The 26,214-nt window shown below is 43.8% G+C and overlaps 1 protein-coding gene across 2 annotated transcripts in view; it reads left to right on the forward strand.

Annotated features, from left to right (window-relative positions):
• The window catches only part of MED13L (mediator complex subunit 13L), a 916,648-nt gene that overhangs the window by 872,691 nt on the left and 17,743 nt on the right, over nt 1–26,214 (forward strand). For both annotated transcript variants that reach the window (XM_078667133.1, XM_078667134.1), the window contains exon 28: nt 20,343–20,494. In XM_078667133.1, the coding sequence (XP_078523259.1) occupies nt 20,343–20,494 (152 nt within the window). The remainder of the gene's footprint in view (nt 1–20,342; nt 20,495–26,214) is intronic.

Below are 26,214 nucleotides of genomic sequence, written 5' to 3' on the forward strand. Positions count from 1 at the left end.
AGCAGAGGATTTAAAAGTTAAATATGGTCAGTCTGCCAATACAGCAGGGGAATGTTACGAGATTAGGAATCTAGCATACAATTGTAGTGACCCCATTCAAGAGCAGGTAGACTGTAAATTAGGACAAAGGGATTGATACTGATGTTTTATGGCTACTGAAGCAAAGTGACCTTTAAGGAAAGCATTTTGGTGTTGTGTGAGGTTCTGGCCTGGGTCTTGTGCATGTAAACTTTGATTAGGGGTGAATGTTGAAAGACATGGATGAGTACAAGAGTACAAGAAAGAAGATAGCTCAGCCACTGTATCCCTCTTCCAGTTGAATCTAGCAAGTGGTAGTATTTAGCTGTGAATGAGGGAGTCTGCCACAAGTTCAGTGGTAGTGGTGTGACCAAAATATCAGTGGGGTAAGAAGGTAGTACGTAATGAGTAATATCCATGTTTAAGATAAGCAAATGATAGGATTGTACCAATGCACAGGTAGAATCGTATCGCACATCAACAATACCCTACAAGCCCCAGAACATGTTTGTGCGAACAAATAAGTGAAGTATTCAGCCATGCAGCAGCACTTATCTGTACAAAGAGAGTATGGGGGTGGTGCAAGATAGCTCAGTTTTGTGTTTTGGTGTTGTGTAAGTACAGTTTTGTAACTGATCATAAACATAACTGTGAAAAAGGCTGACTGTACTCCATTGTAAATCTAATGGGTAACTGTCTCTTTAGCTAATCAGAACAGTGTTTGAAATGTATCTTCTCAAATACGTAGTGCAATAGCTGAACCAGAGGATTTAGATCATCGGCACTCTTTCATATATGTACATAAAAAACAAAAGATAGGTGAACTACCTAATAGATACTTGGCCTTTGATTAGTTTTGGACAAGTTAAATGTGTGCCCACTGACCCCACTTAGTGCTAAACGACAAACAGTGTTTGAATTGAACCTTGTTTACCTTCTGTTTCTCAAAGCTAGTTGAGGCTTGTGTAGTGTTGGGTTGATTTTGATCTATGCATGTGGAAGATTTCCTTTTGACTGGTTTTGGTGGTGTAAGCTGTTTGACTTTGTCAGTGATCTTCACCATTTTTGCCACACTATATTTCAGGACTGCTTCCCCAACACAGGGCATAGTGGGTCTGAGCTTACCAGCTTAGGCCAGGGTCCTGCTCAACCTCCCCAAACTACATCCCACCTCTAAAGCTATTCGGGAACTCCATTGGCCCCCGGTTAGGCGCAGAATCCAATTCAAGGCCATGTGCTTGGTGCATAAATCTCTTTACGGAAACACTTTCAAGCAGCTCTCCAACCTTCTCCCCCGATATGTGCTGGAGCGTACACTTAGATCTAGCTCTCATGATCTAATCCAAATCCCTAGAATAAAGAGAGCTCGATGGGGCGGCAGATCCTTCTCCCATCAAGCCCCCAAGCTATGGAACAGTTTGCCAACCCCACTCCGCTCAGAAAAGAGCAAAGCCAAGTTCAGAAAGGCCTTGAAGACCTGGCTTTTTGTGATGCCCTAATCTATCTCTTCTTTCCTTCGTCCTACAGCGCCAAGACGCCTCGGCATAAGAGCGCTCTAAAAATAATTCAGTCAGTCACCAATATGATACAGTATTGTGTTGTCCACCTACATGTTTAGATGCCTGATTGTGACATTGGTATGTGCCTCAAAACAGGTTCTATAGTACTTATATTTTTATAGTTTATACTAAAGTGTTAGGTAATTACACTGTAGCCTTTGGGTTCATTTCCGTCTTTGCCATTTGTTTAAGAGATTTTCTAGCACTGCATGTGCCTCCAGCTACTGGGTTTAGGGGCGTTAGGGGAGTGTAGAGTAGTAGCTACTTACCCCTGTGGGTGATCACTACACCCCCTACATGACCACTTCCTGTGGGAAGTGGGCATAGCCATGTTCCAGGGTTCCTAATTTTGCCATCACATTGATGGCAGACTCTGAACTTTCTGATTCACTACAGGTAGCCCACCTTAGTGGTGGAACTAGCCTGAAGGTGAACACACCTTTCTGACTACTACTTTCCCCACCTGCCCAGATGCCAAATGAGTCCTGGTCGGATTGGGGGGAGGGGGTGGTATCCCTCTGAGGGAAGCTAGATTCGCATACCAACAGCAACGGGCTCTTTGAAGCCCCCTGCCTTGGAATGCTAATTTGCAGGACCTCCTGCCGGAGGGGTCTAAACACCCTCTTCCCAAGCAGGCTTTATTTCTGACCTCCTGAGAGCAAAAACTCCCACCCCATGGGTTCAGAAACTAGTCTGTGGTCGCAGGCTGGCTAGGACCAGTCAATCAGCACACTAGTAGTAGGTAGGTTTTCAGGGGGCACCTCTAAGGAGCCCTCTAGGTGCATGTATTAATACATCCATTACTGGATTCATTGTGGGCTTATTAACACAAGATGTTTGATACCAAATATCATTGGTTTCATTAAAGCCATCTTGTTTTTGACAAGTTCCCAACACATGTACTTAAAACGGGTTCCCTGATCACTTGTACTGGCAGCACGTGGACTGATTAGCAGAGGGACATATCTGCTCATGCATATATGTCCTCACATGCAGTATGGCGCACCCTTCCTTAGGGCTGTGGGGCCTGCTGTAAGGGTGACTTACTTAGGCTTTATGTACTGTATGTGGGCATGGCACACAAGGATGTGTACCATGTCGTATTTTTACTTTTATCTGCACCAAGACACGCAGCCTGCAATGGCAGTCTTCCTGTGTTTGGTGAGAGGTCCCTTATTGTGGCAAAATTCATGTTGCATCCCTTAGGGTCGCTCTTTAGTACCTAATGCCTAGGTACCAGGGGTACGATTTACCAGGGTCTTACAGGGGGTGTTGAAGGTATTGCCAATTGGAGTACGATTGCACAGTTTAGGCAAAGAGATCTGGCACCAGGGACCTGATTAGCAGGAACCAGTGCACTTCCAGTCAGAATTGCACTGAACACCTGCCAAAAAGTGGGGGTGACCAGGTCAAATGGGGGCACTTTCTTAAACTGCTCTAAAGGAACTACTGCCCTGCTGTGCTGACCTACTGCCTTCTTGCCTGGGGAACAAGAACTGGACCTGCAACCCATCTCTAGAGTGACTCAAAGGGCTAGTCTACTTGCCTCCTGATCTAAGCCTCAGGGAAATAACAGGCTCCCCAACAGCTCCTGGACCACTCTTCAGCGAATTCCTGAACCCCAAGAGGTGCCTCTCGGGTCCTGTACCCTTGATGTGGCTTTTGAGCTCTTAAATTCAAGCTGTGGGCTCTTTGCGATCGCGAAATGGCCCACTTTTTACTGGAACGTCCCGCTCGCACTGAAAATCAACACGAACAGCCACAAGCCTGTCTCTTTGCCGAGCAAGCATCGCTGATGACCTCCAATGTGAAGTACCAGCCTGCCTATGATGTCCAGTCTGCTTCTCGTGCCATGCCGACCACTGCCAGCAATGCTCTCCTTGCTCCTGGTGATGTTCTACAACGATAACAGGACTCTCGGCTCAAAACTTGAGAAAGTAAACATTCAGTGGGACTCAACTGGGACTGTGCAGTCTGCTTTTGAAACAGTCCACGGTGCTGGTATCCCAGACAAGGCCCTGAACTATATTTAATCCTTCCTCACCGGCAGAACACAACAGGTTAGAATAACCACCATACCTCTCAAAACCTACACCGTTCCGCTGTGGAGTACCCCAGGGCTCCTCCCTCAGCCCCACCCTCTTCAACATCTACATGGCCCACCCATTCCGCTGTGGAGTACCCCAGGGCTCCTCTCTCAGCCCCACCCTCTTCAACATCTACATGGCCCACCTCGCAGCCATTGGTAGGAACCACGGGCTCAACATCCTCTCCTAAGCCATCGATGCCCAGCTGATGCTCTCCCTCAACAAAGAACCAGGAACAACTTCCACAAAGGAATTAGAGCCAGCACCGCCTTGATGAAGGACAGCTTCCTAAAGCTCAACTCGGACAAGACAGAAGTCCGCATCCTGGAAGCCTCCCCCATTCACTTGGAACGACTCCTGGTGGCCCTCTGCTCTAGGAAGTCCCCTCCCCCCACCCCCAGGAATCACCCATGAAACCTTTGCATCATATTGGACTCCTCGCTCACAATGGACCACCAGATAAACACTGCCTCCTCGTCCTGCTTCAATACACTCCGCCTGCTTTGAAAGGCCTTCAGATAGATCCCCACCGAATCCGGGAAGACAGTCATGCATGCCCTCATCAGTAGCAGACTCTAATACGGCACTACACTCTACACCTGCATCACCCAGAAACCCCTCTAAAGACTCCAGAGTGTCCAGAATACTGCAGCATGACTAATCCTCAACTTTGCCTGTCTCAGTCACATTACTCAACACCTCCGCGACCTCCACTGGCTCCCAGTCGACAGAAGAATAACCTTCACACTCCTCACCCACGCATACAAGGCCCTTCACAACACCGGACCCGCATACCTGAATCGCTGCCTCACATTCCACGTACCCAACAGACACCTCCGCTCCATCCAGCTTTTCCTGGCTACTGTCCCACGAATCCGCAAGACCAGTACCGGAGGAATATCCTTCTCCTACCTCGCCTCCAAGACATGGAACACCCTGCCCATCCACATCTCTGACCAATTCAGGAAGGACCTCAAGACCTGGCTCTTCTCTTTCTTGAGCATCGGTTTCCTCCTTGGTGCTATACTTTGTGTGGTCCTCTTAGACCTGTCTGCATTCTACAACTGTACCAACGACATCTGCTAGTGTAGTGCAAGTTCCGGTGTTGGTGACAATTTTACTTTGCTTGTATTCAGGGTCTAGTGAAACCTAGACGTTTGTTTCAGAACACTGGCCACAGCAAACGTTCATAACAGCCCAGAGAGAATATTCACTTGCATGACTTCGACATCACCTGCGGAGATGGGATGTTCCTTTCCAGAAAAGCAGCCCTTTGATGTAATTCAAGAGCCCTACAGGTCGTAGTGGATGGCTATTTACTTGAGTGCATGACCCCTACTTATCCAAATGAGTTCTTTTGAAGTGTTGCCATGCTGAAATTAGACGCCAGTCTTTACCTGCTCTGGGGAAAGTGGCGTCCTCATCTGACCCATTCTTGCTATAAACTGATTTTGTCAAGGACCTATTTGTAGAGATTTGGGAAAAATCTGCCTCTACTCAGCCTTTTGGTGCTAAGCATGTTAAAGCCTGTCTTGGGGTTTCACCGCTTTTGCTTTGATTCCTCTCAGTAGATTGTATCTGTGGCAAGCAACCTCCTTTAAAGGGCCGGCTAATGCTTCTCCTCAACTCTTTCATAGAGGAAGTGTAAGGAAATGAATGCAAAAGTGTTTTTTTTTCTTAATCTCTTAACCTGTCTGTAGCCTAGATTAATACTTGTAGTCTTGTAAACATTCAGCTTGGTATCTCCAGATCGGCAAAGCCCAGTTTAACACATTTGGAATCGCAGATCCTAGTGCACAAATAAAGCTGCTTTCCACCATCCACTGCCAACACTACAAAAACATGAAATGTTAAGCATTGCAGCAATCTTCCATAATGTTTGCATTTGTTCATTTTAACATGTTAATATAAATCGTCTGTGTGATTATTCCAAACAGTTACGCAGATAGGTTTGTGCAAGGTCACCTCGTCTAACAACCTTTTGGCAATTAGCATGCACACTATTGACTATTTGGTTGAGGCCGGATCACGTGTGGTGCGACCACTCAGACGCAGGTGCAAGTTCAAATAATGTAGTGTGACTGCAGTATAAATGCTTCTGCCCAAGCGAGGTTACAGAGAGTCATGGCACTAACATTCGTGTTATCTAAATATTAGATGCTGGAGTGACTCCACCTCTCCCTCCCCCCGCCCCCTTGGCCATACACAGGACAAGAACCACCAACTGAGCCCTTTAAGTCTAATCTGCCATCTGCATAGGTCTGTTGCTATATAATCATGTGTTGAAATTCCTATTTACAAAATTCATCTAATACCTTCGTGGGTGCTCGAGGGCCTTTACGTGAATTTATAATTGCTCTTGAAATGTATATAGCTTAGAATCCATTGAAGTTCTTTTGTTGATTTATTGGATTTAGTGCTATTAAGCATTTCAATGCTATGTAAAGATGTTGAAGGTCCTCTTGTGGGTTTGTGCTTAATAAATTAGTGTTAGCAAGTAATCCTGCATGCACAAAACACAGATCAGCTAATCGTTTAATCTTGAAAGAGAAACTTAAAACCATGTGTATTTTTTATCAGTACTTACAGGTATGTGCATTAGTTCTCCGTTTACTAGTACCGAACACACATCTGTAAATGTGTTTGCACTGCAATAGTCTTTTGTAATAAGCTTATCTTGTGAACCTATGGTGGTAAGCCTCACTCCTACAACACACTCCTTCTGGGGGCATCCCGGCACTCGTGTTGTTTGAGACTTACTTATTAGTGGGATGTTGTAGTATCTTCTGGGATATTTTCGCTTTAGTTAGGTATGTAGCGAGGTGAAAGTTGGAGGTCATTCTAAAAGTAATTGATGCCATTTTGTTGTCTACTCTGGCAAAATATGTTAGAAATAGTGATTTAGTTGTCAGGATACAAATCTGCCTTTGAAGGTTCATTTCTAAACGAAGAGAAACATATTTTTACAGTGTTGCAGATCAAAAGAAATCTGAAAAGCTTCTTCTGTGTAAAAAAAAATAGTTATAGACCGTTCTTTCTACGGATTCTTCTTCGAAGTAACGCCAGGCATCACATTTGAACTTGAAATTTGAAGCTATTCACTCAATTGGCATTCGAGGTGACAGCTGCATTGTCCCAGATACCTCATGGAAGTTACTTGAATACTCGTTAAAGTCACTTCCTTTGCTGATGTCAGTTTTTATTTTCCACATCACGGATGCTTGAGACTGTCGCTGTTTAAAGCAGTGCATTCAACATTTTCTCTGTTTTTATTGCAATTACCTTGTCAGCTATGTAATCCTCGGAGTTTATCTCCGGTATGAGATACCCTTATGCATCCTCCATGTGGTGTTTCGAGTAGGAACACAATGCAAAACAATTATCTCTTTGAATCATTCTCACACAATTTTTCCAGAGGTTGTTCACTTGTCGCGTGTGGAATGTGTCAGCTCTTTAGGATGACTCTGCCAAACATTGGCCGAAGATTACAAAACCAAGAAGCCTAGACCGCAATCTTCCTCCTTGCATCACCGGTGCAAACAGCCATCAGCTCTGTATCTGCTGTCGGGTTGTTTGTCCTACTAATTTTTACCCTTTAAAACTTCTCAGTAGGGCTTTCCCTAATCCACTTATGCACTGCAAATGGAGGCCACCTGCCTCACCTTCCTTGAGGTATTTTCTGACTTGCTTCACCCTCTGGCACACCCTCTGAATCTGCTACAGCCTTTCTAACATCGGAGGAGCTTTGCATGGCAACTGAGGACAGAGGGGAATTTGACTGAAGCTTGGACTTTGCTATATCTTCGACACTTTTAGTGCCTGACCCAAAGCTGTGTCTTCCCTATAAAATTGCTATTGGCCCTCCAGCACTTCATAAGGCCTGGGTTGGGACATCAATGATGCTGAGCTTAGCAACATCTGTCTCTCAAATCCCTTCTACCACTGCAAGAGTGGTTTGGGTTGCTCAGCCTGAGAAACTTTTAGTGGGTGTTTTCTGGTGCGTGGAAAAACTGAAGTTACACTTCGACATTGCAGCTCTCCAAATCATGCAGTTATTTTGGAGGGCTCAGTCCATTCAAATTCTAACTGATAACACAATGAAAAGACTCTCTGCGCAGTGAGGCCGTAGAGTTGTGTGTGTGTGTGAGCTATTGGAGCACTATCACTGTTTGCTTTCCACTTAACAGGTATCTAGACAGTGTGAGCCAACACCCTGGGCAGATTGTAACTGCAGAGCACACATGTGAGCTGTAGTAGATTGTGCCAAACGGCCATTTGCAAGTGGGTCACTCAATGTATGGAGCCATTTGCGGCCAGGTTTAGCTACAAGTGTTCTGTTTTTGTTCGATGGAGTTCCCTCCGGAAGTTGTTTGGAGGAAGTTCAGTGTTCGCAGGGAATTCCACCTGGTTTGTGTTTCTAAGTCCCAGTGATTCTCAAAGTGAGCTGAGACCGTGTCAGACACAAAATTGGGCCAGGCCAGTTTGGATTTGGAATCTGACCCTTTATCCTCCTCCTTTTCTCATTGGGAGAGTGGACCTTATGTTACAACTTGGGAGTGGCTTTAGTGATGGAAACATTGCAAACTTTGTTCTTCAAATAATTCTGAGTTTGTTGTTTGGATCAAATCAACTAGTCACAGGGGGAAAGAAGGCTTCAGGTCTTGTCAGTTGCATTACCCTTGACTAAGAGAGCCCCAGTCCCCTCATAGTTGGAGTTCAAGAAACATGATACAGGATGTTAAGAGCTAAAGTTATTTTTTCTTTAGCATTGCGTCTATAGAAGCATTTGTGTCTAAATACAGGAAGTGAAAGGTGAATTTCAAACTGTGGAAATATACTAAATAGTTAAGTTAGTGGTTGAATTAAAGAAAGAATTAATAAATGTTATATCCAATAGGATGTCTTGGTGTTGAGGAGAAAGATGTCTACAAGGAGGTTTAGACCGTGGTGAGGAACAATAAAGCTTTGATTTCTTTGCAAAACTGAAATGGTTGATCAAGAAATGCAGAGGAAAAAGAGAATTCCAGTGTTTGAACAGCCCCGTATGTGACTTTTTTCCTGATCCTCAATTCAAATATAATATTAGATGTAGTGGAGAGGCAAAGCCCTGGAGTTGGGGATTGAGGCAAGTCAACATTGTAGTTTATTTGGATCCTTTGTGTGTAGGGCTTGATTGCAGATGCAGCTAGCTGACTTTGCATTATTTTCCTGACATTTGGTGGTAGGCAGGAATCCAATGTAACACCACAAAGTGTGTGCGTGGTGGGGGGGGGGGGGGATTAACCGAAGTGCAGGCTGAAAATCTTAAAATGAACCAAATTACTACTTTCTGAAAGGTCTGCAGATTAGCATTTATGTCGGAAAGGAGGCTTACATCAGTGAATCTTGGAGATACATCCTACTATAGAAGAAACCGAACAGAAAATAGAACAAACTGAGATTTGTCACAGATTTGACCAGCGCGAGAGGTACGTCAATCTCAGGAGGCCACCATAAAGAAGACTAGGTAGTGGAAGGATCCTTCTCTAACAATCAAGACCTTCATTTTTTCCAGAGTTGTGCTTCAAGGAGTTCATTTTAATCCAGAAAGCAAACTCCGTCAAGCACAAATCTGGGATTACCCTGTGTTGGGATGAAATTCACCTTCATGGCTATGTAAAGCTGTCCTACCCTGCCCCTATGCATTTCTCAATTATCTTTGGAGCACCACAATCATGTGACTCTTCTGGAAGTATACTCTCATTTAAATGTCATAGGAACAATTTTCAACAAGAACCACTCTTTGTAAGAATGGCTGCTGCCCTCTTTGGTTTCCTGCGGTAAACTTAGTAATGGCAGTGTAATCACTTATCAGGGACACCTACTTTTTACCTGTACACCTCAAGTGGGGCTGCCTACCTGCTGCCCCATGTAAAATATGCTCAACCTCCCTGTGCCTGGGGAGTAGGTGGGTGAAGTGTTTATTTTTGGGGGGGGGGAGTGTGAGAGGGGGGGGCGGTTGGTGCTAAAGTGTTTGATTCCACTAGTGTGTGCTGCACAAAATAATGGTGACGGTTGCGGAGCTATCATTATCCTACGGGGCATGCCTGCCAGTACATACACATCTCATGTTCCTCTTCCTGAAACTAAATAAGCCTGAGTGTATCAGAGTAGAAGTGACCCCCGGCCCTGTGAAATGGTGTACATCTCCCCTCCCCCCCACCTCTTAGTGACGCTTATGCCTCGCCTTTTCCTCTTTGTAACCAGCACCGTTGTGAGATTACTTGCCACATAAAAGCCATTTTATACCCATGTGATCCTGCCTAAAATGGTCTCCGGAAACAGGGCAGCTCGCCAGCCCTATTGGGACACCAAGCTAGTAACATGTCTCTCCAGATTTGGAGGGACCCGGAGAGATTCAAGTTGTGTAATCTCTTCAATTGGTCAAAATTGACAACCAGAGGGAAAAATGTTCTGATTCCTTCGGCTTGTACTTTGTTCAGTGTTTGACTTGTTACCAAAGAGGTCGTGTATGCTATTACAGGAGAGAAGACATCGGAAGAATCCAGAATAGAACCACTGTGCGGCTGCCACTATCACAGTGGGTTGGGCCTACGTCCAGGAAGTCTCAGTAGGAACCCTGTAGATACACATGCTTAGCATAGACAGTAAAGCAGTTTTCAACCCACAGTGGTGGCTAACCTGTGTGGGTTGCATTTGCTTGAAATAATGTTCTTAGGACTGCTTAACCTCCATTGGCTTGTTGATGGGCCATAACATCTACACAGTAATGTTTTCTAAATGTAAGCAGTTAATTCCATATGTAGCTGCCTTACATATATATGTCAGCCATGGGTATGTATTGTGCCTAAAAGGGTAATGGAAGCTCCTTTTTCCGAGTAGAGTGAGCTTTTGGAGGGATAGGAAGAGTTCTTTTACCGTTGGCGTAACAAGTTTAAATGCATTTTACAATCTATGAAATTGTTGCTTTAGATATATAGCCCTCCCTTTATGTGGTTTTGAGAATGCAACAAAAAGTTGTCTTCCTGAATGATGGAGTTCTAGCAATGTAATATACAAGAGCTCCTTTTATGCCTAGTGTATGTAAAGCTCTTTATGCGACTGAATCGGGCTTTCAAAATAATACAGGTAGTTCAATAAATTGATTTAAGTGGAACTGTGAGACCACTTTTGGTGGAAATCTAGGGTTGTTACGTTTTACCACTTTGTCTCTATGATGTTGAAAGAATGGTGCTACTAAATTTAAAGCCTGAAGATCACTGGTAGTTCTGAGTGAAGTGATCACAATGAGAAAAGTAACCTTCCAAGCTAGGAACTGCAGAGGACATGAGTAAAAGATTCAAATGGTGGACCCATTAACCTTGTTAAGACAACACTAGGAACTCTAGGCGGGATAACTCGGAGACCCTCTAGAAAAGCTTTAATGACCGATTTTGAATATGGAAGCTTGTTCCCTGTTTTGTAGATATGCAGCTATTGCTGCTAGGTGTAGTCTTATGGAAGTGAAGGCTAACCTGAGGTTTGTAAAGGCAGAAGGCAACATACAATGTCTTGGGGCTTAGCTGTCAATGGGTTAATATCCTTTGAATGGCAATAGTGAACAAATCGTTTCCACTTTGTCCAAGTACGGTGATCAACCTTGTAGAGTCTGTTGCAAGTAGATTTCTGTGAAACATCCTCACTAGGTGTGCCTCTGGTGTTTGGGTTCTGCTCATGACTCTAAGGACTGCAACCGGATACCTCAAAAAGTCATCCAAGATTGTGAAGCAAAGCTCCATGTGGCAAAACTCAGCAAGATTCCACACAGGTTCTGTTCCAGGCGCAAGTCGGAAGTGCAGTCATTTTTGCAACAGTTATTTGCGTAAGTCCAAAATGAAACACAAGAAGTCCGTGGGAGACTGTGCTTTTTCTCACCACTCTCCTTTTCAATAGAAGGCGTAAGGGCTTCACTGTGCCTCCATGCCTCACTCATTTCAACGAGGAGCCGATTCCGTCCTTGGTCCTAATGCACCTTGAGTTTCCAAGTCTGTCGTCCTTGGTCCTAATGCACCTCGAGTTTCCAAGTCTGTCGAATTGTCAACAGTTTGAAGCCATTAAAGAGAACATCCTGTGCACCTTCGGCATACTTTGGGCTCACTCTAGGGCACATTCGGGCCCCCAGGATCCACAGAGGCCTCCAGTTGGGTAACCACCAGTGGGTCCGTCGTCTGCATAGAAACTGCCCTTTGAACTTGCTTTAGGTTCCACACCAGTGTCTGTGCTGACTTTAGGTCTGGTGCCAAAATCTGCACCTATCCCTTTGACCACGGCATGGATGCTGCTGGCATTCGAGGAGGATTATCAACCTATTTTGGTAGCCGACTCGGATCCTTAATGTGTCTCGACCAAGGCTGCAGCAAGATCCTGATGTGGTGTAGCCAATACTCAACCTCTCTGACTAAGAGACACAGTACTATTACTATACTAGTACTAGTACTATTACTGCGCAGTCACACACAGACACTGCCCCAACTTTTTAGTTCAGGCGTAGACCAGATTCGGCCAGATAGAGACAACAATGAGGGTCATGGATAAGGGCTTGCTGCACATTTTGATGAGGGTGACAGGTATATAGAGCTACAAGATGCCAGTGGGTTGGATATCTTACCCAATGCTTGATTGGCTTCCCCCCTGGACCCACAGCTCAGAAATGTGCATCCTCTGCGACAGCCATCTCCCCTCTATGGAGATAAAAACTAATGGTCTTACTGAGGTCTCATCAGGCACTGACCGAATCTTTTACCCTCACTGATATGCTCTGGGGCACATGGTCAGAGCCATGTTCTGGCCCTCCGGGCAGTCCCCAGGTCACACACCACCGCAGACCAGCTCCAGCCGACCCTGATTTTTTAAACCCAACATACTGCGCCTGAGAGTTTGGTGAGCAGGCGTCCACTTGCGAAGTGAACTTGTGTGCCTTTCCGACTATTTCTCCTGACAGTCTAAAGGTATGTTTACATTTGGCAAGAGAATATTTCAGCTTTGACCTGAGGACGTTAAATCCAAGCACTTTGGGATGTGGTTTGTGAGATCTTTCCAGCAGTCCCAGTAGACTAATGAACGCCCTTGTTCCAAAGTATTTTGGATGGCCGGGATGCGGCTACGTTAGTCATCCGCTCAGGCCTACATAACACTGATTGTAAAGGAAGAGGCATTGTGCCAATCATGATGCTACGGTGGGTAAGATCCATGGGCTTTTTCGGAGAAGTCCAGGAGTACATAACTGACATGCTGTTTGACTGTTTCTGCCTGACCAGTGAACAGGTAGACTGTGTCCTGGAGTGCTCTAAAGAGAGCCATGCCCCAGCATGCTCTTCGGGTCTTTTGGTACCAGTTCAGCAGTCTCTGCTCCCCCCCCTCCCCCCCCCCCCCCCCCACCACCACAATTTTTTCCCTTTTTTCTGCGATATGCCAGATGCTTTGGTGTATTGGCAGCATCAGGCCCTATTGCCAGCCCTTTCAAGATCCGGCCCAACAAACAATGACAAGGCCTTTTAAGGACAGTCCCCTGCCACTCCTGCAAGCACTTCAGAACTCCTATAGTGCACTCTTAGCGACACTCAGTCATCCTGTAGGAGTCAGGGCAGCCACTTCCTTAATAGGTGGCAGAGCTTCACACCCAAGACATGGATCCTTCAATTAGTCCAACTAGGCTATGCCCTACCATTCCTTTTCGACCTGCCATCTACATCAGAGCAGCTTTCAGGGGACCATCTGTGGGGCACCAGGAGGTGCAGGTTTTGTTTGGTCAAATGAGCCATTAAGATAGTACTAGCCTTGGACATGGGGACTGGATGTTATTGCTGTTACTTCCTTGTGACAAAGAATGTTGAAGGCCTTCCTCCTATTTTGGATCTTCGCCCTCTCAATGCCTTTCTGCGAATGGACAAATTCAAGATGGTCAAGCGTACCCGGGTTTTATCTACCCTGGATCCTAGCGACTGGCTGGTAGCTTTGGACCGGCAAGACTTCTCTTTTCACATCCTTGTCCTGCAGACCCATGAGTGCTACTTGCAGTTCAAGGTTGGCCACACACACTTTCACTGAACTGTTCTAGAATCGCTGATAGCCTAGGGAAGTTGGGGAGCACTGGGAGCAGCATCGGCTCTGAACTAGGGAAGTGACTGCAGCCTTGAGGTTCTTGAGACATCGCGCAACTGGAGTGATAGATGTGGTAGGACGAAGATGAGCTGTGTTTGGATATCTTGTATTTTTTGGACTTCTTTGACGTGACTGTGCTTTATGACTTCGATGCTTATTGGTGTTAAGATTTGCCTCAGGAGTGGGAGAGCATTAACGCTCTTGAATTTGACCGTGACGGGCCACCTTTCACTTCTGTCGGAGCTCCACAACAGCAAATGTGGCTGCACGTTCGTGGAAGGCCTCCCGGTTCATTTTTGCGCAGCAGTCACTCGACGCCTGGTCTCAGTTGTGTTTAGAGCCAAGGCACCAAAAGCAGATGTGGGTATCCGTTAGACATTTGACAGTTAAGCACTGCATGGTTTGAACTTTGTGGCTTTTAGATAAGACAAGTCCTTAGCACACTAGAAACTTTTTCAAGCACTGTAATTGTTGAGCTAACAGGATTCGATGCAGCTCCTAATCCATGTCGGAAGGTGTGGTAAGAAAAAAGACATTCGTGAATTGAGGTGGCTCAGGTATAGCAGTCCCATGACACACCCAGGATGGGACAGACCCGCCGTGAATCCGCATGACGCCACCTACTTACGTGTAAGGGAACTGCTATTGTAATTCTACAGATCAAGTTTGGCATCTGGGGGTATTCACAAGGTGAGGATTTTGTGGCTTAGAAAAGGCGTTACCAAAAGTAAGACTTTCTTCTAGGAGTTTTATATGCTCTACAATTGACTCTTCCCCCATCAGATTTTGCCCAGGTGCCAATTGTAGATTAACATTTTTCTTCAGGAAAAGGGGTACCAGATTTGCAGAGCCTAAATGATGTGAAGAAGAAATTGTGCTTACTAGACGCAATATATTGTTTCTATTTAGAATACATGCTCTTCTAAATGCATACTAATGGCAGAATACCATTTTGAGCTCCTCCTTCATCCCTCCATCCTGCGTGAGGCTTCTGGTTGAGTTCTGTAATGATTGTTGTAAAGATTGAGTAATGGTCATGTTAAGAATGCGAAAATTCATTTGCTGTTGAGTCAAGCAAATAATAAACTGTTGTTGTGCAGTATTTGTATGGCATCTTGTGATAAAGGGCTCATTGATCTGTGACATAACTTAATCAAAAGTTTCATGTTTGTGTTTCATGTGCGATTCTCATGGTATCCGGTTTTCTTTTAATTGAGTTATTTCAGTTTTTACCTGTAGCTTACGAAACTATGTGGCATAACTTAGCCCATATGTTCATATGTAGTTCTAGGGGATCTGCTTTCTTATTGAATTGAACTTTTTCCTACTATAGTCAGTCAGCAGTTACATGTTGTGTAGGTTTTTTTTTGCGATGTCTAACATTTTATCGCTATATCTATCTTAGAGGACCTTTTGCTTGTGCTAATAGGGCACCGATGATATTTTAAGGCAGCATGCCACTAATCTTACCACTATTCTCACCACTATTCTCACTACTCATTAGAGAGGGTGGTTGCTGTTAATGAGTGGCAGTCGAGAAGCAGGAAACATTTTTTGTGGTATAAATCATCACTGCATGTTTTATCAGTTGTTGTGGTGTTTGGTTAAAACTTGGGAATTTGGTTGCAGTTGTCTATAGCATGCTTACCAACGAATTTAGGTCACTCCGCCATGTATTTAATTTGTTAAAATGCTCGTGTTTTTAGAGATTACAGCAGGAATCCCTTACTTTCTTGTACCAAGACATTATTATTAGTACTATTGTTATTATTTCATTTTGTTAATCTCACCAAAAACCCAAAGGTGTCCTGGGGCTTAGGACAATCCATGCATGGAAGGATACAGCCTAAAATGTGAGTATAGGCAGGTTGTGAGCAGTTTACCGGCACTAAGAAGATTGTTAGAATGTAATGATACTGGGAGAGAGTTCTATAGCCGTGCTACCTGCACACATAAGGCTCGACTGCCAATTTGAATCCTATTGACCTGGGGAGTTACTAGAAGTCTGGCACCGGCTGAACGGAGCAGCTGGGAGGGTTTGTAGTGGAGGAATCTTGTGGGGATTGTATGCATGAGACCTTAACTTTGATCATCTTGGCACTGGCAACCAATGGAGTTCATCTGTGCTTTTTTGAAGAGGAACTTGGAAGGGAAAGAGCAAGCATCGCCACAACATTCTGAATTAGGCTCATCCGCCTAATAAGATAACTGGGTGCCTCTAGCAGAAAGGCTTTACAATAGTCCAGTCTGCTCAAATAATAGACTGGATAACCTGAAGGTAAGAGAAGCTAGAAGAAACCACAAGAGTGGATAGAGACTTCTTATAAGAGGGAAGCAAATGGTGGATAGTTTGCTGACATAGAGAAAGAGATTTGCACCCATATAGAACCCCAGGTTCCGCACCACTGTGGAAGATACAGGTGGATCATTATTGGGTAGCAGTCAAACATTTGCTGGAAAAAGATAACGAGCTTCCAGTGGAGCAATTACGTATTTCAGTTTTGTCCTCATTAAATTTAAGGGCATTTGTCCCTAGCCTGCACGGTACGTCTTTCAAGTAGTCATGGAAGTGGTCCAAAGAGAAGGCAGTGGGCTGATCCACTGACAAAATTATTTGCATGTCGTCCACATAATTCATAACATTGATTCTGTGACTACGGATCAAATTAGGTAGAGTTTCAGGTAGACATTGAACAATGTTGGGCTGAGGGAAGAACCCTGCAGAACTCGCTACTCCAATTTCCTGAACTTCGATAGATAAGGAGGAATGTGGATAGCTTGAGCTCTGTCCTGTTTTTTTTTATAGCATTGGGGACCACTTAGCCCTTTTTCCCCATGATAAGGGACCACACCAGCCGAAAATGACAGAATACATAATGATTGCAAGGGGTGTGCTAGGTAGTCGGAGGCCTGTTTCTGAAACCTGGTGCCCCTAAAGACCTGGGCCTATGTAGGAGCACTTGCAGAAGGTGAGCCCGAAGGCACATTATTGGGCAGATTTAAAAAGTGCCTCAAGGTTGAGAGAGCCCCAATTTGAGATTACTGAACGCATTTGAGAACTACATCCTCTATATTGCTAGTAGAGCCAAGATCTTTAGTTTTCAGTGTTCTCTTGAGAAATTGCAAATCATTTCCATGACAAGCATTCCAGTGATTGGGGGTAGCTCGTCTGAGATGAACCCAAAATAGAGCTCTGCTCCAGTCCGTCCAGCCATATGGATGACGGCGATGCACTTTGTGTGGTTCACAAGCAGTACATGCATTGTGCTGCTATGGAGATTTGCCTATTTAAGCTCAGTGCATTTAGTGAAAGTCCTGAACCTCAATGTGATGTTCAAGGTCTGCTCCTCAGGACTGGCGGGCAACATTTAGAGTCTTTACATTTGTGAAATATTTGTAGTCTGTTGGAAAAGTAGCAGATTAAAAATAATGTGCACAATGCCTTTTAACAGTTGTCTTGCTTGCAGAGGTAGGGATAGCATCTATTGTAGGGCCCATCTGGTGTGTACTGGCACCATAGGCAGCCTGACTCAAACTAAGAACTCTGAGGTAATGTAATGTGAACTCCAGTATCAAGGTCTTTGACCTCATCTGGGCACTGATGACCAGTCACCATGTCCTCCACTCAAACACCACAAGAAATTGTCCCAAGAAGCAGCTTCAAACTTTGTTAGGGTAGACCTTTGCTTGGGTTGTGTTTTTTTTAGATGTTAGGTATTGTGGAAGGCACTCTCCATAGTAGGTTCCTTTAGCTCCAATCTCAGTCTTTGACTCATATGATCAAATAGATCACCTCCTACCACCCCAGGCACCCATTGTTCCATTCTTAGGATATTTCTGGCTATAGGGAGATCAAAGTGAAGTAAAAAAAAATTAACGTTTTCTACTGCCTTACCCTTGTTATGAATTTCTAATCCTGCACCACCTCTTAGAGTAAGCCTTTGCTTCTCATCCTAGAACCCTGAGAGAGTCTTTCGAAAGGTGTCATTTTTAAAATAACTGACTCAGGATGTGCTCATTGGCTTTTCCCTTCGCCTTAAGCGTGCATGGCTTTTCAAGACCAGATACCATTCACCATATCTGTGCTTGCCTTCAGGTGAATCTGTTCACACCTAGTTCTTTCCTCCGTAGATATCTAATGAGGATACACACCATTCCTAGGAGCTTAACCCGGCCTCGCTCGGGAGGACAAATGTTTTCCAGAGCATGCAGGATGTGAGAGAGAGAACCGTTTAGGGAGAATCATTGCCTTGGTGCCCATAAAGACCTGGGCCTATGCAGGAGCACTTGCAGAAACAGGAGAGAGCCTCCCCAGCTCAGTCACACCACGGTTCATGCTTCATGGCACATCGGACCGGTCCACAGTAGCAGGGTATTTACCACTAAGGGCACATTTCCGGGGGTCTTTGTGTTATACGCCTGTTCTGAAAAATGCAAAACCTCATTGTTCGATTGCTGGATATTGGAGGATGTGGAGAGGGAAAAAGAGCTGTGATGTTGCTAGTGCTTTGATGCGCACCCACCATGCAAGTTGGTAACCTGATGAATCTATTGCTCTCGCTGCAGTTTGCTTACATCAGCTTGCTAGAGGTAGGAATAGAGTTGTGTCATTAGGGGATATTTATTACATCTCACTTGTATGCCTAGTTGTGTGATTTAATTTAGGAAAACATTTTTGCATATGTATGCATTGTCTTTGGTCTAATTCTTAGTCCGTTCTTGCAAAAATATGCATGTCTGTTTCGTTCTAATAGTCTATCAAAACCTTCAGGCTTAGCTAAAAATAAACCATTCACTATGAGCAAATATCCTTTACTAAAAGGAACTCTGTGAAAATGGCCTAGTCTTATAGAATATAACAGATCTGGATATCTCCACACATTGGTTACATTACTAGAAAGGTAGCAGGGTAACTACTTTCCTAAGTTTGCTAAGTAGATGACTCGCTTCCCATCAATGGCCATCGTGCATGAACACTGCCACTTAAGCTCCCCGTTCTGGAATTATCTTTGTTCATCAGCTGTCCTTTCAAACACATATCTTAAAACTGGCTTCCTCCTGCCTTTTAATACTCCATTACTTTGTCTACCCTTGAACTGTTATGAGCATGTGTTTTGGTGTTAATTTCTTCCAGACTTGGTTACTTGGTACTGTTTATTTTGTCCTTCTTCTGTATGTGATTAATCAGCTTCAGCATATCCAAAAGTGACCTACTATTAAACAATCTGCCTCCTTCTTAGCCTCTGATTTTTTTTAAAGTATTCCTAAAATTGGCACTTATTAAAAAAAAATATTTTTAATAAGTGCCAATTTTAGGAATGTGAAGAAAAGAACATACAAGTATTTTAACCTCACCTGAGTTTGAGTGCATGGGTGCATGGGTGTCGCTTAAGATGCCTGCCGAGCAATAGAGGGTTTGTGTATTTTGAGATGGCATTGAAACATCTATTCATTCTAACTGCTTTATTGTTTTGTCTGATGAAAGTATGGCTGTAACCAAAGATTTTTGTGCTCTGCTACTTGTTTGCTCCCTCATCTTTATTCGTATCAGGAAAAAATCTTTCTGCAGCACCACTGCCTGATCGCCACACATTTCTAACCTGCTAACTATCCTTGCAGCCATTACAACGCTAATTAAGAGAAGTGCCCAAAAGCGTGCCTGTTAGCCACCTGGCGTTAAATGTTCTGAAGTCCATTTCCAAGTTAATCATCGAGCCCGGACTGCTTTTGCCTGTAGGAGAGCCTGGGGGACTAGTGGAGCACAGGGCTTTGTAATCATTTAGATGGAAGAGTAGCAAAGATATTCGCTTAAAAACTAGCTTTGTGCGGAAGTAGGAAATCGGTATTTGGCACATTTTTATTTGGTGTGAATGGAAGTGAGTCAATCAAGTGGAATCAGCGCAACGCAGCAGCTGATTCCCTTGGCCTTGCGTCACGTAAGGCAGCACACACGAGGTTATAAGCATATGATGGGCGGGTTCTTAGAACTGTTTTGAGGATTATGATCAGGTAATAATTGGAGTGTTAAGGTATCTGTTAGGGTACCAGATCATATAGTACTTCTGTGTATATCGCTTAACTATGAGTTGCCCTTTTCCAGTTTGAGTTCATCTTTACTAGGATATTCTGTGGTACCCTAAGGTCAGCTGTATTATGACTGGGTGACAAGCCTGGCTATGAACGAAGTGTTTGAGCTCCTTTTGTTTCAAATGGCACATCCTACTCTTTCAATCAAGCATATTAAAGAATTGATGTAGGCATCCAGAATCTGGGGTTTTTACTTGACCTGTAAGGGTCGAACTTTGAAGAAAAAGATTGAAACAATTTCATCTTCTAGATTAGCAAAAGCATCAGCTGAATGTAATGGGGCTGTGTCCTAGAACACATTTTTGCCTCTCCTCCAAACCTACTGACACTACAGCTAAAATCACAACATCCGCAAAACATATCCTGCTGCTAAAAGAAATGGCAATGTTTAAAATGCATAGAGTATCAGTGCTAATGTCTTGATGTTTCCCTTTCTTCTTCTGTTTTTTAGACATCTTTGAAATCCAGTTCCCAGATGACATAGACAACGACATTGGGATTTTGATCACAGGCAACCTGCATTCCTCTCCAAACTCCTCTCCTGTTCCATCCCCTGGTTCGCCGTCTGGCATTGGAGTAGGATCACACTTCCAGCACAGCAGGGTAAGAATGGCTGGTTAGTTCTTGAACTGTAATTGGGTACAGGTGTGCATGGAAGATGAGCACATATGGCCTGTAGCCAAGAATATTTATGCTTGAATCTTAGTACTTTTACTAGTATGCAGTTATTAAAAATGCATTGAATGTATAGTGAAACATATGTTGTGACAAACTGAGGAAAAATGTCTGTAACATGCAGGGGGAATAAAATACTTATGCTGAAGGAAAGTTTACCTCGAAGACTAGTTTTAAACACAATAACAATATGAGGAGAATGTTTCACAAATGGGTTTGTGAGCAGAGCAGCAAAAATTCTTTGGAGGTCTTATTTTAAACTAAAACATTTTAATACCTCTCATCTTTGTAATTTTGATTAATGAAAGCCCATACTTGTCATAGTACTATCTTTAATAGGTCTCACCTGAGACAGTACATTTGCTGTCGCTTAGAAGATCTTTTTTTTAGCTTTCATGGGGCTTAGAGCCCGCACATTGCTTACGATTTGTTGGCCTCAACTCACTTATTTCCAGTATTCTTGTTTGCCCCCTCCCAACCTCTCACCCTGCTCTGTGTTATTTCATGTTCCTCTCAACCTTCTCCGTGTGATTGCTTCCCCCTCTCACATTCCATCCTGCTCTTATTGTTTCCCTCCCATCCCTCTGTGTTGTTGCTTGCCCCCTCCCAATCTCCCATCCCTCTGTGTGTTGTTGCTTGCCCACTCCGACCCTCTTTATGTTGTTGCTGGGCCCTCACACTCTCTCTGTGTTATTGCTTGCCCCCTCTCACCTTCCTCTGTTGTTGTGTACCCCCTCCGACCCTCCTATTGGGGGAAAAAAGCATTTGCAAAGCCAATTGGTCTTGCCGACGTGAACGCTACTGCCTTTGTCAATCTTTAGTTTAGCCATGATGTTCAGAAGCTCAGCTGCTGTACAGCGTAGCTGAAAGTAACGGGAAAAGGAGTGCTATGACGCGGACAGCACAGACTGCATCATAGTGCTTTTTTCTTTACTTTACCCATGCTGTATGGCAAAAAAAATTGACAAAGCCAATAGTTCTCGCGCAGGTGCGACGGATTCCCTTTGCTAATGTTTCTGTTTTGACAGTGCTAAGGCTTTCCAACTAGCTTAAAGGAAATGACTGATTGTTACTGCTCTTACTGGGAGTAGCAGAGGAAAACTGCTTGCTGCCAATGATTTTGATAGGCATTTGGTTGTCAAAAGCATTTGATTGGCCAGCAAAGAACTTCGTCCTGTTGTCATTGTTAAATGGCAACAAGTAAAATGATAATGAGCTAGGTATGTAATTGTAGGCCACTTTAATGAAGGTGTTCATTCCTTGTTAGTGGGCTGTGGTGGAATCCAATAATTATACTGGGAAGGGAGGAGAGAAATTATATTTGATGTAATGAGTGTTCACTGTCTTCAATTTCCCTTCTGATTTGAAGTCTTTTAGAGCTAAGAAGGTGTTATGAAACTGATTTATGTTGAAAGCTTTATTTAATTAAATTTTTAGCGCCAGTGGGATATTAATCTATTTGCGTAATTACATTGAGTTATTGAAAATTGTTGAAGAGGATTTTAAGAGTGTTATGCAAAAGTGGTGGAGCATTGTGAACTGCCATGTTTCGTCTCTTATAGTATTAAGTCAATCATGATGTTCTATCAGGAAGAAAGTCTAAGGTTGTTGAAATAATTGAATTTACAGTTCAATTTTGTTAGAAGAATGTCAGTGGTGTTGCGCTAGACGTTTTATATTATTTAAAAAATTCTGCAAATGGGTTATTTTCCAAAAACATCAGAGGTCAAAACATGGTAGCGTAATTAAAAGTGGATTAAAGAGAAAACATTAAACGCCAACCAGGAACAGTTACTTATTAATCGAAAGTAATACATAACACAGACAAGCTCAAAAAAATTATAGTCTGAATCTGAAACAGGAGCCACAGAAACAGACATAAATATATCGAAGACGTTTAGGTAAACCAAGAACAAGGCCAATAGGTGGATGGGACAGTAAACCTAAAAACAAAAAATGGACCACTTGTGGTGCATTCGGCCCAAGGAAGAAGGAGTAGGAATAAAATCCGTGACTGGCAGAGCCAAGACTTGGGATTACACCACAAGTCGGCAAATAGAAGTACAAGAATAAGATTGAATATGAAAGAAATCCAAACTTGACTCAAGTTCAATTTATACAGTGCTGACCCAGACTGACATATGTAATTTTTATTGAGTGATGCCCACAGTTATAAGTATCGTTCTTATGGGCAATTGAGCAATCCTTATGACAAATCCTTATTACCTGTTGTCCCTTTAACCTCAGATCCTGAGACTTGTGAGCTCAATGAGTTCTGGGAATGTTCTTGTTTAGTCTTTAGCATGCAGAGTAACCATGTAAGTAGTCAAGACTTACTCTTGAGCTGAGATGCATGGGTTGAAACTGAAATACAGGGGCATGAAGAATTACTTGAGGCAAGTAAGGCTGGTCAGAGTACGGTTGAGCAAGAGGAGTAAAGAAGGTGCACCGAATATAAAACAGATACAGAGTTAGGGTGAACTCATTGTAGGATCGATAATAGTTGGGGGGCTATAGAGGAAATGTGAGTACATGGAAGAGGAAATTGACTGTAAGCAGATGAGATCGTAATGTGGTTGACAGTAATGGAAGAAAGATGCTTAGTTGGACAACAGGTGACTGCATAAATAACAGCAAACGTGGATTGAAAGACCATTAGACATGGACTAAGGGTATCAGAGGCAAGAAATGAAGGTGGTCACTGGAGAACGGATGGGAATGCAGAGGGGGACAGTGTAATTGCAAATACCATAAGAAGGCTTAGGAAGCTGACGGAGAATTAAAAGAACATAAGATGAGAAATGTGGAAGACTTGAAGTGTTGAGAAGAGAATATCAGTTGGACTCACAGCAATAGAAGAGGTGGGGGAGCAGGTCTACTAAGGGATTTAGAGAGCAAAAGATATAGAATGGAGAGGGCAAGACGGGAAGTGGGCAGATGTGGGTAAGTAAAGTAGAGCATAGATTGGCATAGTTAGTATCAAGTAACAAAATGGCTCTATAGACCACACAGCAGACTGCATAAGAGCAAATGGGTAAGCACAGAAGACACAATGGAGGGACAGAAATAGGACAGGTGAGGGAAACAGATATACCAGATGGATTGGAAACAGTGGGGCAGGTTAGGAAAAGCTGGTGAAAGTGAGAATTGAACAAGCATTTGGCAAAGCCAATAGGTCTAGCTTTGACCTGCCCGCCTTTCGGCTTAGTCAGTTCTTATCATTTGGCTTTGTTTGTGCTCATTTCTTCTTCATGGTTTTTGCAAAACTTTATAGTTAGGAAGTTGCAGGACCCCCTCAATGTAAAAATGATAAACAAGCATATGCACATCCAATAATTCTGTTGTTGACCAGCAGCCTTTTGGCTTTGTCAACGGTTATTTTTGTTTTGTCATGGTTTTTGCTAAACTTTGTACGGACTCTCATCAATCTAAATAAAATATTGGGCTGAAAGCAAAAACATAGTTTTGGGTCTTGAAGAGCAAACAGTGCTGTAGTAGTCCCTGGCTCACAAATACGCTTCTTTGAGTGTTTGAATGTGCTCTTTGTGAAATGGGCAGAATTCCATCAAGCATTGTGAAATTAGCCAGTGGTTGAAGTGGACTTACCAACAGCCCCATGCTGTGTGCATTAGTGTACTGAATTAAAATGTGATGAACATAATAGACCAAATGAAGAGGGTTGGTTGAAAGCCCCCACAAGTAAGCATATTATACATATAGTTTTAGTAAAATTAAAAACTCCTGGATAACCCCATACCTAAAAAAACGAGATTGGAGTTAAAGATGGGGGATGGGAGCATGGAAGGAGGTGCAGGGAGTGGGGGCATAGAGTATGGCCACTCGATGCACAGCCATGGAATGAGCAGAGTGTTGATGAGAGTTGAGGGTAGTACAAAAGGAGTAGAGTATGATCGATGTCAAATTCAGTCTGGTGCAAGAAGAAATCAGAGAGAAGAGGCCTAAGTGGGAAGAATAGAAGACCAACTAGAAATGAGAAGGTATACAGTGAATAGTTGAGGAGAGTGGTTCTTTGACTTGGAGAATAGAGCGCAAAGCATAGACAAATGGGTCATTTATTTATTTTATTTATTTTAGCGATTTGTAAAGCGCCTGGTGACCCGAAGGCATCCCCGCGCTCTAATAATTATGTAGACCTGAGGACAGAGAAGGAGGGACTCTATTTAGGGAACAACAGCGTTTTCAGTTTTTTCCTAAAAATCAGATGATTAGGTTCAAGCCGAAGAGAGCGGGGAAGTGCATTCCATCTAGTGGATGTATTAACCGAGAAACGACGGCCGCCAGTACGTGTCTTCCGGTGTCTGGGGATATTGGCCAGGTTTTCATTCTCCGAGCGAAGGGACCTGGGAGCCTTAGGGAGTGACCATGTCCCTCAGAATAGCAGGGCCAGTGCCATTAAGCAGTTTGTGTGCTGTGCACAGGGCCTTAAATTCGACCCTTTGGCGTATTGGAAGCCAGTGAAGAGCCTGGGTCGCTGGTTTGGCTGATACTCTGGAAGGGAGATTCTAGAGTAACCGGGCGGCTGCATTCTGCGTACGTTGGAGTTTAGCCATGGTAGCTTCTGGGGCTCCGAGGTACACCATGTTGCTGTAGTCCAGCCGCGCAAGCACCAGTCCCTGGACCAGGAGCTTCCTGGCTAGGGGAGGGAGAAGTGGAAGGATCTTCCGAATGGAGCGCATTAGGCCAAAGCAGGTCATGTGCTAGAATGATGGGGTGTGTGATGCTGGTCAGACAGAAGAGGCGGAGAGATACAGCAGAAGGGCTCTAAACGTACTACAGTCGTGAAGGTGACAATAGACACTGAGGTGAGTCAGGGTGAGGTGTACTATTCGGCGTCAGCTCATCCTGTTAGCATTGCTTGTGAACAGGTATCTTTTGTAACCCAGAGATTAGCGTGTCTTCTTTGAAGTCTTTGTGAGCTGGCATTGTCTGTGGTTTCACTTGTTGAAGTGGGTGGGGACCATCAGAGGCGCAGCATTAGCCAACATGCATTAAGCCGCTTTGTACATTCTATGGTACCTGCTTCTCAATGGCTTGTGATGAGTGAATGGCTCAGCACTGTTCTTTTATCTGCAGCGTCTATAAGTTAACATGGCCGCTAATGGGCCACGCTCTATGAACTATAAGGGCAATCTCCGGTCACTCTTCTGCCCTGTGGGCTCACCATCTGAGGTCACTGCCTTTGCCGTGTTTTACTGATGTTTGTTTTTTCATGCTGGCTGCTTGAACTGTACTTTGTCCTAAAGTTTTTGGACGCACTATGTGGTAAAGTGAGACAATATGGAGACAAGGGATGGACGGAGAGGTTTATGAATGACAGAAAAAGCCATGGGTGATAAACCAAAGCGTTGTCAGTGGTGTGTCCATGCTTAGGAAGGATAAAGTGAGAAATAAAACACGTAGACATCAGAGGTTCAAGAAGCACAAGGTAGTTAGTATACCCATCCTCTTTATCTATTCAAACCCCCATCCCACCTTTTAAAACCATTCCATTCGCACCCCTGATATAAATAAAATTACCCCTACAGATCTTCAGTGCACACACAAGCCACAAGAGTCATATATTAATATAACCTGGCGTCTTGGTAGTCATAAAGTCTATTTTATAAACTGATATTTAAAGGTTTTAC

Source organism: Lissotriton helveticus, chromosome 11, assembly GCF_964261635.1.
Source record: "Lissotriton helveticus chromosome 11, aLisHel1.1, whole genome shotgun sequence".
In the NCBI taxonomy this organism is placed as follows: domain Eukaryota; kingdom Metazoa; phylum Chordata; class Amphibia; order Caudata; family Salamandridae; genus Lissotriton; species Lissotriton helveticus.